This window comes from Schistocerca gregaria, chromosome X, assembly GCF_023897955.1.
Source record: "Schistocerca gregaria isolate iqSchGreg1 chromosome X, iqSchGreg1.2, whole genome shotgun sequence".
Taxonomy (NCBI): Eukaryota; Metazoa; Arthropoda; class Insecta; order Orthoptera; family Acrididae; genus Schistocerca; species Schistocerca gregaria.
The window spans coordinates 621717220-621741187 of record NC_064931.1 but is presented as its reverse complement, the minus strand read 5'-3'; the positions used below and the strand labels follow the sequence as shown (position 1 = coordinate 621741187).

At 42.6% G+C, this 23968-nt stretch overlaps 1 protein-coding gene across 1 annotated transcript in view; it reads left to right on the top strand.

Annotated features, from left to right (window-relative positions):
- Positions 1 to 19960, top strand: part of LOC126298430 (uncharacterized) — a 127115-nt gene extending 107155 nt beyond the window's left edge. The window contains exon 4 of the mRNA XM_049989758.1: positions 19260 to 19960. Coding sequence (XP_049845715.1) covers positions 19260 to 19383 — 124 coding nt within the window. The 3' untranslated portion in view covers positions 19384 to 19960. The remainder of the gene's footprint in view (positions 1 to 19259) is intronic.
- Positions 19961 to 23968: the final 4008 nt, after the last annotated feature.

The window sequence follows — 23968 nt, the reverse complement described above, 5'->3', positions numbered from 1 at the left end:
CTCTGGGATTACAAGAACATAAGTATTTCCAAATGGTTTGCTATAACATCATACGGTTTATGCGATAGTTCTCGATATCAAACACATAGCAGTATACTACCGATCGCTTGCATACTATAATTCCGAAGATAAAGAGTGGCATTTATTTCTTTGGAAATCCGAAACCTAAGCGAGGTAATACATGCTGCAAACCACTAACTAAAAACGATGTCAATGATATAACAGATTCCAAACCATCCTTCTACTTAACAAAGTCATCACCATTTCGATGCGCATAACACGCACCACAATCGATGTTCTCTCAGCCAAATAAAGGCGGGAAATACGTAGAAGCAGTTCAAATGGTTCAAATGGCTCTGAGCACTATGGGACTTAACATCTGAGGTCATCAGTCCCCTAGAACTTAGAACTACTTAAACCTAACTAACCTAAGGACATCACACACATCCACGCCCGAGGCAGGATTCGAACCTGCGACCGTAGCGGTTGCGCGGTTCCAGACTGAAGCGCCTAGAACCGCTCGGTCACAGCAGCTGGCCGTAGAAGCAGTCAACCATACAATTTACATGCCCACGCGGGGTAGCCGCGCGGTCTAGGGGCCTTGCACGGCCTGAGCGGCTCTCCCATCGCAAGTTCGAGTCCTCACTCGGGCATGGGTGTGTGTGCTGCCCTTAGCGTAAGTTAGTTTAAATTAGATTAAGTAGTGCGTAAGCTTAGGGACCGATGACCTCAGCAGTTTGGTCCCATAAGACCTTCACACAAATTTCTTAAAAAAAATACGTGCAAGTGAATAATTATTCAATGCAGATATGCATCCATAATTAATCTTCTCAAATTTCTACTGAAAACACGCATGATCTTGAAGGCTGCCCAACACATACTGAGTATTAGTTTGACATTCACCCTCGTAGAGGGCGACATGGTTAGGTTAGCTACATTCCTGTACACCAGCCACTCTCTCTCGTTTGGATAGCTCCCACCATAACCCGGAAATGTCAATCGTTCTGGACACAGGCTACAGCTGCAATGCGCACTCGCTCACCCCAGGCAGGATCGTCCAAGGAAACCAGCCACATGTATTTTGTCCCTATACTTACAATTACATATTATGATTAGAGCCTCAATCTGACGACATTCGACAATGAGCGAAATATTGGAAATATCCCCTCCTGTTGATGGTGGCTCTGGAAATATTAAAATCTGTAGCATTCTTATGATTGGACATAATTTTCCATGTAAAATATCTTTCATTCTCCTTACGGCTACCACAAGTTTCCACTTCAAATCCATATCTACCCTTACTAGAGGACAAAGTCATTTTCTCTGCACATGTCGGAACACAGACATACTTATAAGCCCACTGATCACAGTGAATCTACCTACATATCCACTACTAAGGATAATATTTCTCCAATAACTGAGTAGTGGTAACGCCAAATTATACTGAACGAAGCCCATTGTGCTCGGAGCCATTTTGAACTGAACGGAAAACCTCTCAGTTATCAGACAACTTCCTATGCATGTGTGATGATAATGATGATGAAACATATCAATCCTGTTTCAGCACCCTCCTCTACACGAAGATTTAATGCCACGTACTCCATTCCCCTGCCACATCTTCAGCATAAAATCGAGTCTTCAGTTTTATAACTACGGTTATTCTAAGTTAGTGACAGGTGTTTGTAAGGAACTACACTGCCCTTGTATACATCTGCTTGACAGATGTCCTGTATATGGAGTTAGTGGCAACAAGACTGCTGCTATGCGTTTGTTTGTTTCCTTGTAAGAGGCTTTCTCCACTGCTAATGATCATTTTATAGGACAGATCCGAACATATTATAATTTCTGTCTAAAAAGCTATATTGTGCATGTATCACATACGCTCTGTTTTAAGGAAGTATTTTTACCACTTTACAGTTTGTCACCATAGTTTACCATAGGGAAACTTGCAGTAGGAATGCATGTCATGTGCTGGAAATACAGGGTGATTATAATTAAAGATAAACTTTCAAAACGCTGTAGAAATAACACCACTCGTCAGAATTGATGTCAAATTTCAATTGAATATTTTTGGAGTACAGGGAAAACAAATGGCATAAGAAAAAAATGGTGTGAAAATTGATCAATAGACGACGCTGTATGTGTCAGAATATGTAAATGAAAACTCCTGTCATACACATGACTCACTGAAGTTGTTATAAACATGCCGGGTACACGGCTTTTCCTCCTTTCACGTCTCTGGCATTGGCCATGACTATCTCAATGCAGGATCACACTCTTCTAGTAAAACTGTATTACTAAAATGATGACTGCGCATACGTTGCTCTGCAGAAGTTCCGGACATTGAAGGGTTTGAAAACAGGCATTGGTCCGATGACTGCTGTGGGTCTGGAGAAAATGATTCAGAAATTCGAAAAGACCAGTTCTTTTGATGTGCAATCTGGTAGAGGGAGAAAACAAATTGATTTGACGTCAGTGAAATCAGTGGCCACAGCAATGCAGGAGGAGACGAGTGATGGTGTGAAAATGTGTAGGGCATGGGGAATTGCCGAAACATTGGACATACCCATGAGCATGATGCGTAAATTCTTACGAAATATCCTTCTTTGCTATCCATTCGAAATTACCCATGTGCATGAGTGGCTTACTGTTGACCTTCCAGCAAGAGAGACCTTTGCTTTAGAATTTCTTGCTCGCATGAAAGTGCACAATGATTGTCCGTGGAAGATTTTGTGGACAGACGAAGCCCACTTCCATCTGACAGGATATGTCACTACACAGAATTGTCGAATATGAGCAACGGAAAATCCACACCCAAATCAATCAGTACCACTTCATCCTGAAAAGGTCACTGTGTGATGCGGGGTTACAATATCATTTATCATAGGGTCATATTTTTTCGAAGAGACAATTGCTTCCGTTCCTGTTACCTGCACCATCACTGGTAACTGCTATGAGTGTCTTTTGCGCAGCCACGTCATTTCACCTCTCCAACAGCTTGGATGTGTGGATGGGATAATTTTCATGCAAGATGGCGGACCTCCGCACATTGCAAATCCAGTTAGGCGGCTGCTGAAGCACCATTTCTGAAATGCTAGAATTATCAGCAGCCATTTCCCTACAGCCTGCGCATTCCAATCACCTAATCTTAATACGTGTGACTTCTGGCTGTGCGGCTAACTGAAAGATATGTTCAGCGTTCCGATTGCAAACTTAGCGCATTGAAGACACTCATTGCGCAACACGTTCTGAATGCGACCCCGGAAACACTTCGATCAGTTGTGGAACATGCGGTTTCTCGATATCAGCTTGTTGCAGAAAACGGTGGACAGCATACTGAACAAGTTTTGCACCAGTCCACACTGAAATTAATAATCCGATTTGATTTTGACTGATGCTTTCTATGCATTTTTTGGTCCCTAGACGATTGAAAACCGATGTGATTGATGCTTTTTATGTGGTTTTTGGCCACATGACAGTTAAAAACCGATTTTTCCAATCGGATAGAATATGACCTTTCTGTGGTGGATGGGCTTACGTAACTAACAGTATCACATCAGTTCAACCATGCACACTGAGTAGTACAGTTTGTTTAACTTCAAACGTACTCCTTAGCCATTGTTGTATGATTCATTTGTCATTTGTAGTCGACCACTATTAAATTATGATGCTTACAGTGCCATCTATTGCTACGTTTTGTAACTATTTATTTTTCTTCTCTCATACGTTTTCCCCTTCTCCGATAATATTACGTTGCAATTTGACGTCATTCTGACCAGCGGTGTTATTTTTACAGTAGTTTGAAGTTTAACTCTAATTCTAATCACCCTGTATATTTCTTACATTGGAATATTGACAGTGTTACATTCCACATGAGTAATAGGTCGGAAACCACCTGGCTTTAACATTATAGCGTATTGTATGTGCAGAACCATGTAGCCTTAGGAGTGAATTTATGTTCTACGATCATTTCTCTCCCTTACCAATACCTCCTTGGTACTGACCCCGAACGCTAGAACCATATTTTATGACTGAAAGCGCGGCTGATTTACATAAAATGCTTCAAAGTCCGTCTGTCTGGAGCTCCATCATGCATAAAACCACACGTTTTCTTCTTCTTTACCGTCTTTTATATCATCACAACACTTTCGTATCTATTATGCACCGATAAGGGGTGCTAACCTCCTTGACATGTGCGCATCTTCGTGCACTAGGATGGGTGCCATGGGTAAAATTGGTGCAGAACAACAGTTATGGGCTTGGTTCGCAGTGTTCCTTCATGAGACATGGAATGTATCCGTCGAATTCTGGTCAGCTGCAAATTTAGTCGGTGACGGTGTTGCAGGGAGTGTTGGTCGAAGACAATGCGTAGAGATCTTTCAATCTCTAACTTTATCCGAATAATGCGAGAATGGTCTGTGACTCCCAACCATATAGGGAAAATGGGAAATCATAATCGTAAATTACACATGATGACCGAAGTTCTTGAAATATGTAGACCACTGTCTGGTTATTTTGGTATATATCCTCTAGAATTAACAGTGAATGAATGTACTCCACAGTCATCCATCTACATTCGCAATCCAGTATATGGTACTCGTAAAGTGATGGAGGGGTGGTTTAGCAATGACACAGAAATTGAGAAGCATGCTGCTGCGTCATTGGTCATTGTTGAAATTGCGGAAAACTGGTATTATTCCTAAAATTGATCGCACTATCAAGTTTGATGCTTATTACAGTACCTCGACGGTGTCTTTTCCATCCCATCTGTCCACGGGTACGCTGTTGATCACCACATAATGATTGGCTGACATCGCTTGTTTGAGATGGAGAAAGAGTCTTGGTGGAGAGGCAACACCTTCTGGGGATGGCATTCACCCAAACAGTGATCCCGTATGTGACTGAAATATGAGGAATCAATTGAAACGGAACACTGAACCATCAGCTATCCCGTCACTGTGAAAGATGAGTTTAAATGTAGAGGTCGTCAATCACCGTTGGAAAGCTGTTTTTGAAACGCTCCACAGTCCAGCAAAACTCTTCCAATTTTCTTATGTTGTGACTGTCTTTTACTTAAAATCATCCTGTGTATGTGTTGTGGGAGCAACAGCACAATTTACACCGTGCAATGTCCAGCTTTCAGTCAGAGCCAGCAGATCGAAGCATGTTCATATCAGTTTAGAACCTGACACACACCTCGAAGTCGTGTTGAAGAAAACAAAAGTATGGTGGTGCTCAAAGCTGTGTCACATGCTGCTTGGACATGTTAAAGGAGAAAAAAAATGTATCACACAACAACACAGGGTCCCTCTCTCGTGACTGATAGTCTGTGGGATATGGTCCTCGTACAGTACAGGCGATGATACTTTACACTAGTCTGTGCAGGCGATTGAGTTTATCAATACCTGAATATTTTATGGGGGTCACCGCATATGCTCAATGCCAGCATGCAGACGGTATTTGTTTTCGACATATATATATATGTAGACAGGGACGCGATAGAAATATTATCGAGTTCTCTACTGTATGATGCCAGCGGGGGTTCTTTTATAGTTTGTACATTTGTATTTTTTTTATTCTCTGTTGGGTGGTACAAAACAGACGCTAGAGTTTTTTTTCACACATTAATGCACCCTGAGGGATGCAGATCTGCTCTGGACTGCAGTACCTGTATGTAGTTTGGAAACACACCGCATTCCAGCAGCATAATCTTCGTACTTCTCCCAGTTCCCCAACTGTCCTCTTCTACTGCTACCTCATATTGCAGGAGAAAGCTTCGTTTTGCATTGGCCTTACACACTGTACACAGTTGACGGAGCTATGACAGCATGTTCCAATATCCACCAATTGCTCAAAAACATGATCTTGTCGCATTAACTCAGCTCACCCTGTTTGTGCACGGACTGCAGAAGGTGGTAGATATGGCACTCTCCAGTTCTTGTTCAGTTCCGATTTAAATTGGATCGATAACATACACAGAGCTGCAGGAATGGTGAGGAAAGACGGAGGAACAGCTAGAAGATGTGTAGGAACTTTGTTCCAAAAACCATGTAGTAATTTTACTGGAGCAGAGAGGTTTGAAAAAGTTGACTCGTTTCGAGATATGACAGCGCCACAAATATGATTCATTTGTGACTGTAATCATTAAAAGGCATCTCCGTAGGATCAAACGAAGGTATGTGGTTGAATGGAAAGAGCTGATTCCAAATTGTAGACAGCGTTTCTACTGGAAAGCGTAACAGTATAGATCTGAACGACCAGTATACGTTTCTGACAATCTCAATCTGGCGTTGCATTTTCTTAAAGTGATTCATCGCATAGCACACCATCTACTGTATGCGATAATTCTCAATCAACCATCATAGTCCCTGGCCTATAACCCAGTGGATAAATTACAGAACCTCTGACATGGCATCTAGATAGAATGTGTTACAAATACTGGAGAAATATCTAGGGGCGTCATGAGGGAATTGCAAATACCGGCTTCATACCATGTTCCTTAGCCGAATAACTTTCTAAATTCAGTAATTTTATTATGACCTTACACCGTAGGCGATGTCACCCGCACTTAAGCTCTGTTAGGACGTCAAGCGGGCCGACTTGGAGCAGGAGAGGCACCACAGGATACTTTAATTTACACTGTCTATACTTTTACAAATAAATTCATTAAACTCTGTCAGCATGACCAGGAAGGATTCAGCATTCACACCCATAGCAATGGAAGTTCAAAAACAGAACAAAACAATTTTTTTCATGTGAAATTCCATCATTTTTTTCACTTACTATTGGTTGCATTTTTTGATATAGATACACTTCGTAAGTAAGAGAGATTCTGCGATGAATTTTGCACAGCGTACAAACCATACTTACAGGACTATGAAAGTCTAGAATATTCCAAATCTATTAAAAACTGTAGAAAAAGTTGAGATAATTAACCTAAAATTTGAGTTTTTTTTCTAGACATGAAGTTTAAAATGTAACAGCTCATTCATTTTGCATAAATTAAATAAATTCTATTGTTTCATTCACCTGTAAATATGGTTTGTATGGTGTGCAAAATTCATCGAAGAGTCTCTCTTACTTATGAAGAGAAGTGTACCTATAGCAACAAATGTAGAATTGTAAGTGGAAAAAGTGTGAAATTTCACATGTAAAAAAATTATTTTGTTATGTTTTTGAACTTTCGCTGCTATGAGTGTTAATCCTGAATCCTTCTTGGTCATGCTGACAAAGTTTTATGAATTTATTTGTAAAAGTATAGGCAGTGGAAATTAAAATGTCCTGTGGTGCCTCGCCTGCTCCAAGTCGGCCCGTTTGACGTCCTACCTCCATTAATACACACCTCAGCGATCACCATCTATATTCAATGTTGCGGTATTTGTGTGGAAAACCACTTCACTCGGAAGCAATACCATATCTCGTTTTCTAAAGTTTGTATAGTTTTTAATATGGGTATCTGTGTGCACGGGTAGAGCCAAGACCGATTGTGATAGCTATATAGTCGTTGCGAAAGTGTTTTTTAATAGCTGGTCGCTTGTAGCACGATTACTTCACTCTTCCTAAGACTCACTGGTATTACGCGCAAGAAAAACAAATGAGACATATCCATCCATCGCGGATTTTCGCTCAGTATTGTTTGGTGTCACCACTATTCAGTTGTCGGAGAAATATTATTCTTAGTAGGAGATATGCAGGTAGATTCACTGTGATTAGTGGGCTTATACAGTATGTCTGTGTTCCGAAGAGCCGGCTGGGGTGGTCGAGCGGTTGTAGGCGCTACAGTCTGGAACCGCGCGACCGCTACGGTCGCAGGTTCGAATCCTGCCTCGGGCATGGATGTGTGTGATGTCCTTAGATTAGTTAGGTTTAAGTAGTTCTAATTTCTAGGGGACTGATGACCACAGATGTTAAATCCCATAGTGCTCAGAGCCATTTGAACCATTTGTTCCGAAGAGAAAATGGCTTTGTCCTCTAGTAAGGGAAGGTATAGATTTGACGTGGAAAATTGTGATAGCTGTAAAGAGAATGAAAGATTTTTTACATGGAAAATTATGTCCAGTCATAATAATGCTGAAGATTTTGATATCTCCAGAGCCACCATCGTCAGGAGGGAGTATTTATGATACTTCGCTCAATGTCGAATGTCATCAGACAGGCTGCAATTGCAATATTTAATTATAAGGAAAGTGATAAAATATATGTGGCTGGTTTCCTAGGACCATTCTGTCTCGGGCGACAAAGCGCATTGTGACGGTTGCCTGTGGCCCGAACAACTGAAATTTACTGCTTACAGCAGGAGCCGTCCGAAATGGAAAGAGTGACTGGGGTATAGGAACGTAGCTAACCTAACCACGTTGCCCTCTGGGTGACTGAAAAGTGAACTAATACTCAGTGTGTATGGGGCAGCTTTCATGATCACGTGTGTTCTCCGTAGAAATTTGAGAAGATTAAATATGGACATGTACACTCCTGGAAATGGAAAAAAGAACACATTGACACCGGTGTGTCAGACCCACCATACTTGCTCCGGACACTGCGAGAGTGCTGTACAAGCAATTATCACACGCACGGCACAGCGGACACACCAGGAACCGCGGTATTGGCCGTCGAATGGCGCTAGCTGCGCAGCATTTCTGCACCGCCGCCGTCAGTGTCAGCCAGTTTGCCGTGGCATACGGAGCTCCATCGCAGTCTTTAACACTGGTAGCATGCCGCGACAGCGTGGACGTGAACCGTATGTGCAGTTGACGGACTTTGAGCGAGGGCGTATAGTGGGCATGCGGGAGGCCGGGTGGACGTACCGCCGAATTGCTCAACACGTGGGGCGTGAGGTCTCCACAGTACATCGATGTTGTCGCCAGTGGTCGGCGGAAGGTGCACGTGCCCGTCGACCTGGGACCGGACCGCAGCGACGCACGGATGCACGCCAAGACCGTAGGATCCTACGCAGTGCCGTAGGGGACCGCACCGCCACTTCCCAGCAAATTAGGGACACTGTTGCTCCTGGGGTATCGGCGAGGACCATTCGCAACCGTCTCCATGAAGCTGGGCTACGGTCCCGCACACCGTTAGGCCGTCTCCCGCTCACGCCCCAACATCGTGCAGCCCGCCTCCAGTGGTGTCGCGACAGGCGTGAATGGAGGGACGAATGGAGACGTGTCGTTTTCAGCGATGAGAGTCGCTTCTGCCTTGGTGCCAATGATGGTCGTATGCGTGTTTGGCGCCGTGCAGGTGAGCGCCACAATCAGGACTGCATACGACCGAGGCACACAGGGCCAACACTCGGCATCATGGTGTGGGGAGCGATCTCCTACACTGGCCGTACACCTCTGGTGGTCGTCGAGGGGACACTGAATAGTGCACGGTACATCCAAACCGTCATCGAACCCATCGTTCTACCATTCCTAGACCGGCAAGGGAACTTGCTGTTCCAACAGGACAATGCACGTCCGCATGTGTCCCGTGCCACCCAACGTGCTCTAGAAGGTGTAAGTCAACTACCCTGGCCAGCAAGATCTCCAGATCTGTCCCCCATTGAGCATGTTTGGGACTGGATGAAGCGTCGTCTCACGCTGTCTGCACGTCCAGCACGAACGCTGGTCCAACTGAGGCGCCAGGTGGAAATGGCATGGCAAGCCGTTCCACAGGACTACATCCAGCATCTCTACGATCGTCTCCATGGGAGAATAGCAGCCTGCATTGCTGCGAAAGGTGGATATACACTGTACTAGTGCCGACATTGTGCATGCTCTGTTGCTTGTGTCTATGTGCCTGTGGTTCTGTCAGTGTGATCATGTGATGTATCTGACCCCAGGAATGTGTCAATAAAGTTTCCCCTACCTGGGACAATGAATTCACGGTGTTCTTGTTTCAATTTCCAGGAGTGTATTTGCGTTGGACAGTTATTCCCTCCCTTCTAAATTCTCTGGTTGACGGCTTCTATTTTTTTCCCGTCTTTATTTGCATGAGAGAACATCGATTGTGGTGTGTGTTACGTGCTTCTAGATGGTGATGAATTTGTAAAGTATATAGCTGATTTGGAATTTGTTATATTATTGACAGGTGTATTCACTAAAAAAAATATGAGTAAAACTACCAGTTTCCTCTATTTTCGAGTTTTCATGTAAAGACCTTGGCAGACGAGATAAGTTTGTAGTCAGTCAGTGATTTGCAGCATGTTCCACCTCACTGAAGCTCGCAAAAATTTTGGGTTTCCAGATAAATAATTTCCACTCTTTATCTTTGGAATTACTCTGTGCAAGTAACCGGTAGCATACTGCTATGTGTTTGATATCGAGAAGTATTGCATAAATGGTACAATATTCTGGCGAACCATGTGAAAATGCTTGTGTTTTATGTTCTTGTAATCCCAGGTCTGGAGATGGGTGTAGAAAGCATGGTAGCAGAGAAACAGTAATGCCTTTGTGCCAGGGGGGGGGGGGGGGCAGCCTAGCTTTTATACACCTGTTCGGAGTTTGACCGCGGACTGCTGAGGTGCTCTGATCACGTGGCGAGGCAGTGTGTGTGGAGGCAGTTGACTCATGACCGCTGGGCATGGTGCATGACCGTCCGACCACACGGGAAATACACTCCTGGAAATTGAAATAAGAACACCGTGAATTCATTGTCCCAGGAAGAGGAAACTTTATTGACACATTCCTGGGGTCAGATACATCACATGATCACACTGACAGAACCACAGGCACATAGACACAAGCAACAGAGCATGCACAATGTCGGCACTAGTACAGTGTATATCCACCTTTCGCAGCAATGCAGGCTGCTATTCTCCCATGGAGACGATCGTAGAGATGCTGGATGTAGTCCTGTGGAACGGCTTGCCATGCCATTTCCACCTGGCGCCTCAGTTGGACCAGCGTTCGTGCTGGACGTGCAGACAGCGTGAGACGACGCTTCATCCAGTCCCAAACATGCTCAATGGGGGACAGATCTGGAGATCTTGCTGGCCAGGGTAGTTGACTTACACCTTCTAGAGCACGTTGGGTGGCACGGGACACATGCGGACGTGCATTGTCCTGTTGGAACAGCAAGTTCCCTTGCCGGTCTAGGAATGGTAGAACGATGGGTTCGATGACGGTTTGGATGTACCGTGCACTATTCAGTGTCCCCTCGACGATCACCAGAGGTGTACGGCCAGTGTAGGAGTTCTCTCCCCACACCATGATGCCGGGTGTTGGCCCTGTGTGCCTCGGTCGTATGCAGCCCTGATTGCGGCGCTCACCTGCACGGCGCCAAACACGCATACGACCATCATTGGCACCAAGGCAGAAGCGACTCTCATCGCTGAAGATGACACGTCTCCATTCGTCCCTGCATTCACGCCTGTCGCGACACCACTGTAGGCGGGCTGCACGATGTTGGGGCGTGAGCGGAAGACGGCCTAACGGTGTGCGGGACCGTAGCCCAGCTTCATGGCGACGGTTGCGAATGGTCCTCGCCGATACCCCAGGAGCAACAGTGTCCCTAATTTGCTGGGAAGTGGCGGTGCGGTCCCCTACGGCACTGCGTAGGATCCTACGGTCTTGGCGTGCATCCGTGCGTCGCTGCGGTCCGGTCCCAGGTCGACGGGCACGTGCACCTTCCGCCGACCACTGGCGACAACATCGATGTACTGTGGAGACCTCACGCCCCACGTGTTGAACAATTCGGCGGTACGTCCACCCGGCCTCCCGCATGCCCACTATACGCCCTCGCTCAAAGTCCGTCATCTGCACATACGGTTCCCGTCCACGCTGTCGCGGCATGCTACCAGTGTTAAAGACTGCGATGGAGCTCCGTATGCCACGGCAAACTGGCTGACACTGACGGCGGCGGTGCACAAATGCTGCGCAGCTAGCGCCATTCGACGGCCAACACCGCGGTTCCTGGTGTGTCCGCTGTGCCGTGCGTGTGATCATTGCTTGTACAGCCCTCTCGCAGTGCCCGGAGCAAGTATGGTGGGTCTGACACACCGGTGTCAATGTGTTCCTTTTTTCCATTTCCAGGAGTGTATTTAGTGCCCTCAGGACTATTTACAGTGCATTCACTTATGTTTTTTGGAATCTTACGATTTGTGCAGTATATGTATGAGAGTCTGGTGATTGACATCTATCTGCAGGATGCAGAACTGATGATTTTGTATGGTGCAGGATAGGAATTGTGTTTACTACATCGATGTGGTGACATAGCCCGGGTGGAGATTGGTTTCACGCTGAAAAATTCAAGCTCTTCTCGACAGGAGCAGAGCAGTCTAGTGAGGAAGTATCTTCGACGATAGTATCCATATATCATGATCTGTAGATCAATTTTGCTGTCAGTGCAATGCGACTGACGTATGTCTTTTTGCGATTTGTACAAAATAGTTTTGCCACTGAAAGTCTCATTTGCAGAAAATGCTACCACACTGGCAGCAGCAGCAGTTTGACAGATAAATTCAGTAAGAGGCAATCAGAATGCTCCATTTACAAGACATCCTTTATGTGGGGCATAGGAGCCTCGACAGACTGGTTCGAACAAGAAGGGGAAAAGGTACCTACTGAAAGTTCTGTGATGTCTGAGCGTAACGTGATGTCTTCTTCGTTTGAGTCTCAGAGACACATCCAAGCAGACCATCCATCTCAGTCCCTCATTGGCCATTGTGGCTTCAGAGTATCTCCAGACTGGCAGCCATAGGACACCGAAAATTCAACGAAAAATCCAGCCATTTTTCTCATCTGCAGGACAGTTTGCGGATTGTTCTGATTTTCCTGTCTGTGCGTAGGCACCAGTATGTGCTACGAGAAATGAGGAAAATAATGTGCCTGACTCCAGCAGCAGCAAATATAAAACTAAGCCCACTCACTGATTCAGAAAAAATTATGAACACCACAGCTGTAGGATTCAGAAATTTTTCTCTCTCCAGCAGTGGCTTCAGATACAGCTAAGACTTGAAAAGTGGTGAGGGTCCTATTTAGAGTTACATATTATTTTTTTTACTTCCGAATATCATTATTTTAGGCGTGTAAAATCAGATATTGCAGCTGATATCAGATTCGGGACCTGTTTCCCACAAAAGGGTGTGAAGTGTCAAGGGAAGTTTCACAAGTGTGCAGGGATCTTTTTTCAATCCATATTCGAGTGTGACAATGTACACCGCAAAACTGAAGCAAACTACTGTGCATCGATCTCCTTGAAAGTGTATTTAGAGACACATTCAATTGGATTTAGTAACTCCTGAAGAAGCCCATGCTCAAAGACAAGGATATTTGCCACAAAAGCGCGCAAAGTGTCTCAGGGATGGTTTCAAGAGTGTGTTGCTATCACTTTGGAGTCTGTGTTCAAGTATGGCAGTGGTGGTATTCCTCAGAATAAAACATGTAATAGTTTAAATATTCTCATGTCATCTGCAAAACTCTCTCTCTTTCTCTTTCTCTGTGCACCGAGCGAGCGAGGTGGCTCAGTGGTTAGCATACTGGACTCGCATTCGGGAGGACGACGGTTCAAACCCGCGTCCGGCCATCCTGATTTAGGTTTTCTGTGATTTCCCTAAATCGCTCCAGGCAAATGCCGGGATGGTTCCTTTGAAAGGGCACGGCCGACTTCCATCCCCGTCCTTCCCTGATCCGATGAGACCAATGACCTCGCTGTTTGGTCTCTTCCCCCAAACAACCCAACCAACTTTCTTTGTGCAGTGTCGAAGTTTTTCTTGAAACAGCATCAGAGATATTGACCATGATCTGCAATTTTGTATCGAAACACAACAACTCCTTGATACCGATTCAGTTGCCGCCGATAAACATTAGCAGCATCAGCATGCAGTAGACATCTACATATTGTAATATGTTTTGGCGTGGTTTTTTTAGCACTGGCACATGCAGAGGATTGCCTGCGTTCTGTTTGATGAAAGTAGGTGGCGTAAGGAGTGTGACCCATCAAGAAGTGTGTTGGGTCTCTTGAGGAACTCAAGTGCCTCAGTCCCAGTCTCTGTTTTACATCTGGGAGAAATCCAGAGCTGTGCCTCGCTGTTTGAGCATCAAACAATCGTTTCTGCCACAGATGGAGGGTCTGCCTGTGAATCTGCTGTTTTCTTGTGGCCCCTATCCTGTTAAAGTCTGCAAAAAATTTTCAAATGTGTGTGAAACTTTATGGGACTTAACTGCTAAGGTCATCAGTCCCTAAGCTTACACACTACTTAACCTAATAAAGTCTGCACTTCTTCAGCCAGTATATCGCCACTCTTTTTTGTATTGCAGATCGAGTTGACATATTCTAAGTATTACCTACAACGCCTCAGCTGACACTGTACCAAAAGCTCCCATCAACTGAAGGCGTATTCCATGTCGTACTTGTCAACTACCTGTGTTGGTGTTAAGAGCAGAATTCTGTGCATCCAAGCACTCGCACAGTATCCCATGATCGAAGTCGAGACAGCGTTATGATACGTTTCTATTGCTTATATTGGTAGCTTATATTCGTAACTGGCTAGATTAATAGTTTCGTTCATCATGCTCCTGCCTCTCTTGCCCATTTCTTCACTATGTGCAATATAATTTTGTCATTGGTACAAGAAGACGCCTAGGTATCTGGTTTCAGACTTCCTCTTAATGGACCTGTGGTTTAATTTCAAGGTTCCCTATTAACAACATGTATGTCGTCTTTTTAGGCACAACTGACAGTTTAACTTCTTGGCATCGCTGATGTAATTGTTGAAGGACTATGTTACAATATCCTCCAGGCTACTTCTTGAGCATCCCTTTACAAGGATCATCAGGTCGTCGGTATATGCCATTACTCCTACAACTGCTTCATTGTCCTGCATCTTTCCTAATATCGAGTCCTGTACCAGATCCCAGAAGACAGGGCCATTTGTGGTCCCCTGTAGGCAGCCTTTAGAAGTTTATTTCATATTGGTCTCTCATGGCTATGAAATAGTAGCTTCTCTGTTTTGACAATAGTTCTTCAACAGTGGTATAACTCTTGTCAGCAGTCAAAGTCCATGACGTGGTCTGAAATTGCTGGTCACCGTAAGCAATCGAGAGCCCCAGCAATGCCCACCATTACTGGTACAAAATATTTATGCAGAGCGTTTTTATCCGCCTTATCATCTCATTTACAGCGTTTTCTGTTGACTTCTCAATTCTGAATCCATATTTCTGTGAGTTCGTTCTATGGAGAAGTCATTCATCCTGTAATCAACCGCAAAGCAGCTTTCCAGCACTTCACCCGTGATATCGAGAAGGCAAATTGATCTGTAGGACTTTGGAGCAAGGGGAAACTTGTCTTCACCCTTTTTCAATATAATGACGCTTGATTTCCTCCACATTCCGATGATAAACACGAGTTACAGACTTAGTACAAATATAAAGTTACACGCGTATTACGGGTATGTAGAACTTCAGCAGAGATGCCTTCAAGACCTGGTGATTTATTCCTTTTAAATTTCAGAATTTCTTTCCTCACCTTCTCTTCTGAAAAAGTCCGCAGCTCGAGGTCTCGCGGTCGAGTTCTTGCTTCCCGAGCACGGGGTCCCGGGTTCGATTCCCGGCGGGGTCAGGGATTTTCACCTGCCTTGAGATGACTGGGTGTTTGTGTTGTCCTTATCGTTTCATCATGAAAGTGGCGAGACTGGGCTGAGCAGAAGGTTGGGAAACTGCACGGGCGCTGATAACCGCGCAGTTGAGCGCCCCACAAAACAAACATCATCATCATCAACTTCCGAAAAAGGTCAAACTATTCTGTCTCCACATTATGCTTCTCTGCTTTTGTTCCTCAGTTCTGTGTCTATCAATTTCTTCCTCTGCAGTGTTCTCCGGGAAGGGAGCGTCCATCAGTAATTGTGCAAATTGTCGTCACTTTCTTGTTAAGCTGCCGTCTGCTCAGTTTAGAGTTGATAATTGTCAGTGATTTTATATTTTGACAGACGGTTATATACGGCGTTCTCCTTGGGTCAAGCTCTCTATTCTTGCCTCCGCAGGTGGTCTTTAAATTGCTGCTTAAGCCCCACCGTATTGTCATCCGGTGACGCCATTACAGTTTCTTTATGTGACCAGAATGCGAGCGCTTTCTTCCGCAGTGCAGTCTTTCTGGTAGCATGTTCTTGCCCTTCTGCTTTCTGATCCCAGTCTTTGGAGACTCTCTGTCCACGGGACTTGTGAATCCAGCATGTTTATCTTATGACTGGTATTGCATCCGTCATGACCAATTGTCTGTCGGTGATGAGTTGAGTATATTTTGTGTACACGTTGTCATTTGCTTCCACTGGGTCCGGACAGCGGATGAGACTCCTCAGATGATTCAAATCGGCTTTCTTTATGTTGTAAAGTGTTTTAACGTATATAATGCATGTCATCTCTGAGTTAATTTCTTCAGGGGTCAACCATAAAGATTATAACAAGTGGTGACGCCTCTTTCAACTTCACAGTTTCTGACCTTACTGACCTCGTGTTACTCAACTATTGTGACTTTTGGATGGGGCACCAACCCTCTCTTCACATGCTGGCAGACTTCCACTTCTGTTTGCTACTATCACATTTAATTCCATTATGGCTTCAAATAACATAATGGCTCTCTCATCCTGCACAGATCAAAGCCATAATGGTGTCTTAACGTTAAGCATCCATGGTACAGATTAGTGGCTTCCTTTGGCCAAGCTGACTAATGACTTTAAATAGCTCTACATACTCATCTAAAGCACCACTGAACTCGAAATACATTAAAACAAAAATCGAACTTCTCGTGACCCTCAGAATGTTCAACGCACAAAAATATTTAAATCCCCAGTATTATTCTCGATGTTTTTGTTGTTGTTGTGGTCTTCAGTCCTGAGACTGATTTGATGCAGCTCTCCATGCTACTCTATCCTGTGCAAGCTTCTTCATCTCCCAGTACCTACTGCAACCTACATCCTTCTGAATCTGCTTAGTGTATTCATCTCTTGGTCTCCCTCTACGATTTTTACCCTCCACACTGCCCTCCAATACTAAATTGGTGATCCCTTGATGCCTCAGAACATGTCCTACCAACCGATCCCTTCTTCTGGTCAAGTTGTGCCACAAACTTCTCTTCTCCCCAATCCTATTCAGTACTTCCTCATTAGTTATGTGATCTACCCATCTAATCTTCAGCATTATTTTGTAGCACCACATTTCGAAAGCTTCTATTCTCTTCTTGTCAAAACTATTTATCGTCCATGTTTCACTTCCATACATGGCTACACTCCATACAAATACTTGCAGAAATGACTTCCTGACACTTAAATCTATACTCGATGTTAACAAATTTCTCTTCTTCAGAAACGCTTTCCTTGCCATTGCCAGTCTACATTTTATATCCTCTCTACTTCGACCATCATCAGTTATTTTGCTCCCCAAATAGCAAAACTCCTTTACTACTTTAAGTGTCTCATTTCCTAATCTAATTCCCTCAGCAGCACCCGACGTAATTCGACTACATTCCATTATCCTCGTTTTGCTTTTGTTGATGTTCATCTTATATCCTCCTTTCAAGACACTATCCATTCCGTTCAACTGCTCTTCCAAGTTCTTTGCTGTCTCTGATAGAATTACAATGTCATCGGTGAACCTCAAAGTTTTTATTTCTTCTCCGTGGATTTTAATACCTACTCCGAATTTTTCTTTTGTTTCCTTTACTGCTTGCTCTATATAGAGATTGAAGAACATCAGGGAGAGGCTATAACCCTGTCTTACTCCCTTCCCAACAACTGCTTCCCTTTCATTTCCCTCGACTCTTATAACTGCCATCTGGTTTCTGTACAAATTGTAAATAGCCTTTCGCTCCCTGTATTTTACCCCTGCCACCTTTAGAATTTGGAAGAGAGTATTCCAGTCAACATTGTCAAAAGCTTTCTCTAAGTCTACGAATGCTAGAAACGTAGGTTTGCCTTTCCTTAATCTTTCCTCTAAGATGAGTCGTAAGGTCAGTATTGCCTCACGTGTTACAACATTTCTACGGAATCCAAACTGATCTTCCCCGAGATCGGCTTCTACTACTTTTTCCATTTGTCTGTAAAGAATTCGTGTTAGTATTTTGCAGCTGTGGCTTATTAAACTGATTGTTCGGTAATTTTCACATCTGTTAACACCTGATTTCTTTGGGATTGGAATTATTATATTCTTCTTGAAGTCTCGGGGTATTTCGTCTGTTTCATACATCTTGTTCACCAGATGGTAGAGTTTTTTCCGGACTGGCTCTCCCAAGGCCGTCAGTAGTTCCAATGGAATGTTGTCTACTCCGGGGGCCTTGTTTCGGCTCAGGTCTTTCAGTGCTCTGTCAAACTCTTCACGCAGTATCGTATCAGCCATTTCATCTTCATCCACATCCTCTTCCATTTCCATAATATTGTCTTCAAGTACATCGCCCTTGTATAGACCCTCTATATACTCCTTCCACCTTTCTGCTTTCCCTTCTTTGCTTAGAACTGGGTTTCCATCTAAGCTCTTGATGTTCATAGAAGTGGTTCTCTTTTCTCCAAAGGTCTCTTTAATTTTCCTGTAGGCAGTATCTATCTTACCCCTATTGAGATAAGCCTCTACATCCTTGCATTTGTCCTCTAGCCATCCCTGCCTAGCCATTTTGCACTTCCTGTCGATCTCATTTTTGAGACGTTTGTATTCCTTTTTGTCTGCTTCATTTACTGCATTTTTATATTTTCTCCTTTCATCAATTAAATTCAATATTTCTTCTGTTACCCAAGGATTTCTACTAGCCTTCGTCTTTTTACCTACTTGATTATCTGCTGCCTTCACTACTTCATTCATCAAAGCTACCCATTCTTCTTCTACTGTATTTCTTTCCCCCATTTCTGTCAATTGTTCCCTTACGCTCTCGATAGGAGTTTTTAAACTGGAGCTAGCCAGGAACGCAAGACAACTGATAAGCTACACGTAAGTCAAGTAGCGAAAGCTGACATTAACCATAGGGAAAGCTATGTGTTGACATGCCCCAGCAACACTGCCGTTTAGTGATGCTTTAGGCAAAGGATTGAACTGCGAACTATCTGCATACCACTCCTTTGTACTATTAAGGGACCAAAGATTCTAATTTTGTTTTTATAGACAATTACGTTGCTGCTTTGGAAACACTGCTCTATGGCTACATTGTTGAGTTCAATCGCGGGCTCGAGTCTCCTCGGAAGAAATAACCAGTTCACTTCATTCTCTGAACATCTGTATCGAATTATTGTTAACCACTTGTAGAAATAAACTGTAAATGTATAATTATTTCCAATATATAACCCATTTGTTTCTAAAATCTTTTTTCAGGTTGCTCGATCTGGCAGCATCAGGACAGAGAGTGAGGGATATGCTGCCTGTTTTTGATGCTGCCGGTTTCACTAAGATTCCGCCTCCTGCTACCAAGACGATTAAGCCACGGGGTACCAACTAGAAGGCATTATTCATGTCTCATAAACGACACTCACAGATATTGTGTTTCACACGTCAGCTGTTACATACAGTATAATGACAAAAAGGCTTCTTTGTACCTGCAGTGCCTTACAACAACATTCTATGAATGATAAATATATCTACTTGAAGGAGAATTTACAATGTTAACATGGAAAAAACTAGCAAAATAACAAGAGGCAGTGCTTTTATACTAAACTGGTGGTTTGTGTATTCATTTGCTGAGAAATATTTATGGGATGTCGAAATTGCGAATTTAACATTAATTGTGGCATTAGTAATTTATGTATGGAGAGAGCGTCTGTCTATATGCATTCTTAATAAAAGCATTCATGAGGCCTTATAACAAATGTAGATATATGTTACTGATTACGTTGCCGTTATGGTGTATTATTTTTATGTATATGTCCGTTAAAATATATACGGATTCTTTTAATGTACTACCTCTTACGTTCCTAGGAACGAAATTTTACAAGAATTTTTAACAATGAAAATTAGCTTTGTTTAATGTAGGATCACTGTAAGTGTTAATCAGAAGTTTAATAAAAATATTAGTATGACCCCACTGTGAAAAATTTATTTAAGTATATCGATATATCTTTATTCTGGGAGACAATGACGAAATTTTTGTGCCGTTCGACATCGTTTCATAAGCCAAGGATATGTAACGCCAGCTATTCAGTGGTACAGAATAACTGTTTTTATATGTATGTTCAAATTAAAGTTACAGAATAAATCATAACATGAACTGCAGATGTTACCGGTAAGAAGAAAGCAGGAGAATAGAAAATTTCGACTGGAACAAGGCAGTTGTGAAGAGAATGACAGAATTTCATGAAAACGATGATAGGAAAATGACATAAAAACTGAATTAAACAAAACTATTCAGAAACATTTTCCAGAGGATATGGGAACGTAGAATGAAAATTGCTAAGAGAAACGACTGCAAACAATAAGAGAAAACAAATACAGAAACATCGCAATTCATTACTCAAAATGACTCATCGTAGGCCTATAGCAATTGCCGACACAGAGAGTTTTTTGTTGCACATTTGAGCCTCAGATCATACAGCCGTACAGTCCATGACTGCAGCGCCCAAGACCGCTCGGATAATCCCGCGCGGCTCTCTGTGTTATAGAGAAAAGTATCCAAGTAAGTCTTATTTCAAGGTTGCTTTGCACGTTTGTATAGTTCAAGAGAATAATCAGAAATCCACCTAGTTAATAAGTAGAGACTTGCGGCAGTAAATCTAGGTGGTGTACGCGAGGTGTGAATAAATTAAAAGCGCCACTAGACGGTGGTAGCTCAGTAGAAACGGTCAGAGCTGGAGTAAAAGAAATGTAACAGGAACTTAGATTGTTTACAGAATGTCTGCAGAGGTTGACAGTTCTTCTAAGCAGGAACGCCAGGAGTCAGACAATGCATTAAAAATGTATCCATTACTCTCCTTTCCATAAAGTACAAAATAGGGGAGAGTGTTGTATCTAGAGGAGTGTACTTCGGAGCGCATTGTGTTCCCTGGTCTGTGTTTCACTCTAGTGACTGATTTTAGAATCCCAAGAATAAATGCGCACTACAGACCGCCTGAAGCACTTTCTGCCGTTTTCCACTGTTTTCATTGTTCTGAGAAAAGAGGTTCTTTTTTTTTGGGCAGCGTGGTAACTATTACCAGTACTTCATATTCAAGTGCTGGGTAATAACTATATTGAAGTTGCTTTGAGTATAATGTTAATTCTTCAGTTACAGGTTTTTATGGTGAATAAAATTCTGTACATTTTTAAAAGTAGTTAAAAAAATATACGTACGAATAAGCCAAATTTTGTCAGTCGTGCACCACCTTGTATCCTGAAACGAAAGGTCTCTTTATTATGGAACCTGTGGTAATTGGAAATGAACTGAGTTTCTTCAATGTCTTCACAATTTTCCCTGCCTCAAAAATGGAAATTTGTGTTAGTTGACTATAGCTTCTGCTTCAAAATGTTTTAACGTGTCACCGGCATTTTTTAATACTTCTGCTTAATTTCGTTTCACTTACTAATTATTGGTATGCTGTAGAGTAACAATGTAACAAGCAAAATGTTAAATTCAGTATTGACAAAATTTTCCCGATTGCAATAATTTCAAATTTCAATAGAATATTTGTTCCTAGCTACATGGCTATGTCGTACATTGGAATAGTTTTTCACATTTGGAAACGATTAATTTTCGGGGGTAATATTTGCAATTTCAGGAAAAGACTGCGACACACCTAAAGTGAATGCTATCGTTTCAAAGTAAAATAAGAAAATATATTAAAGTTCTATAACAGGACTTGCTAGGGGCGAAAAGTCTGAAAAGTGTTCCAAGGTTCAACAATCTCCCCCACAATAAAATTATCACCAACCGCGCAAGAAAAGTATTTGATTTTAATCAGGCTACAGAAGAATCTGGGTTTACAAGTGGATGCAGCATAATGAAACATTTGCAAGCCGTAAAAGAAATAACAGGAGCCGATGAGCCTGAATCAACACTGAGTCTGAAATGGAGAAAGATTTTCACTCGGTTTCAACTGTATTGTGATTTTTACGTATGCAGCCAGTATTGACACTTGGATATGGGTGAGTTGTTGAATTAAGAAACATACATCGTCATTCTTGATAAATTTATTACAGAAAATACACACAAACAACATGCAGAATAGAACATCTGTCACACTACACTCTTCTCTCAGTTTTCGCACCATACTCGAACTGCACCAGAGAACCACATACACTAGAAACCTATGGTTTCCGAGTGGTCTGGAAACGGCGCTGAATTCGAGTGATGGTTACCGCATTCAGTAAAACCAATTACAACACTTCCCATTGGTGGACATCATAAGAGAATGACTTACCATATCAGTTTCACATTTCAAAAATACATTATTAAGAATAAGAACACAAATGAGACAAAATTTAACAGTGAGGTAATCCAACATAAAATAATATTTATTACAATCCTAACATGTCTCTGAATTTCTCAGTTTTAATACCGCTAAGACCTTTAGCTAAAATGTTTGCCGCGTTTTCATCAGTTGACAGATACTTAAACTTAATACAACCATGCAAGACCGTCTGACTGACTTTATGATAGCATATCTGAAATGTTTGGTTCTTTCTGATATACCTGTTTTCCTTCGTAATCTCAATGGCACCTGTGTTGGCAACATTGACCTGCAGCGGTAGTCTAACAAACTCAGAACACTTGATCTCGTTTAAAAAATCTACAAACCATTTCACCTTCCTACATGTGAGAACAATTGCAACGTACTCAACTCCTACTGTGGAGGTGGCTACTAGGAATTGCCTTTTACTCTTCCAGCTGATTGCTGTTCCACCTAGCAAAACTGTGTATCCTATTACAGATTTACTATCGGCCGGGTCATTTACCCAATCAACATAAGTGACTCCACTAGAACCAGAACAACTGGCATTGAAAGATAAGCTCAGATCTTTAGTTTGCTGCAGGTAATGAAACTCTGTCCCAATGAGAAACACTTTGTTTAGATGTGAACTGACTCAACCTTTCTGAAATAAACGGAACATCAGGTCGAGTACGGTCAAATGGCTTGTCATCCTCATCTTCACCAAAATAGTTGTCATTGCAAGGTGTAGCTACACCCCTGCAGTCATGCGTTTTAAACTCTCTCTCTCTCTCTCTCTCTCTCTCTCTGTGTGTGTGTGTGTGTGTGTGTGTGTGTGTGTGTGTGTGTGTGTGTGAGTGTGTGTGTGTGTGTATGTATGTGTGTCTGCAGAATGTAACTAGTTTGGTTTAGTTTCACTTTCCCTTAAGACTGCTCAATCTTAAGTCCCAAAATAAACATCATCTCATCCATTTATTTAATGCTAATGTGAAATATCAAAACTTCCTTGAATTCTTCAATCCTCTCTTCACCACCTATTAAAAAAAATCACCACATGAACCCCAATGATCAAATGATTAGAGAAGAATACACGAGGATCCTTTTGACATTGTTCCAAACCTAAAACTTTCATCACATAGCAGAAAAAATTATTCCAATCCTTCTTTGGTTGGTTAAACCCATACAAACTCTTATTCAATAAACACACTTTATTCCCCACACTAAACAATTTAGGTTCCTCCATGAAAACAGTACCACTTATACAGATGTTAAAATAAACAGTTTCTACATCAACATGTTTGTTTTTCCCTACCCTAAGTTTATAAATACTATCAGAATCCTCAAGCTACTTTGTCTCATTACAGGCCTGTAGCTTTCCCAGTAATCTACTCTAAATATCTCGCTATAGCCCCGAGCTACTAACGTTTCTTTAAATTTAGTACTCTCACCTTCTCTGTTTTTCTTTATAGTAAACATCCACTTACTTCCTACAACACAATCAGCATTTGATCTGTCGACAAGTTGCCATGAACTACTCATCTCCGACTCCATGGCTGTACACCAGTTGTCCCTGTAAATTGAAACTACAGCCTCTTCTACAGATGCTGGATATATTATGAATTCACTTGAAATATGGTAGCAAAAAAACATGCAAAGAGACACGAATCATATTTTTTTGGCTTCACC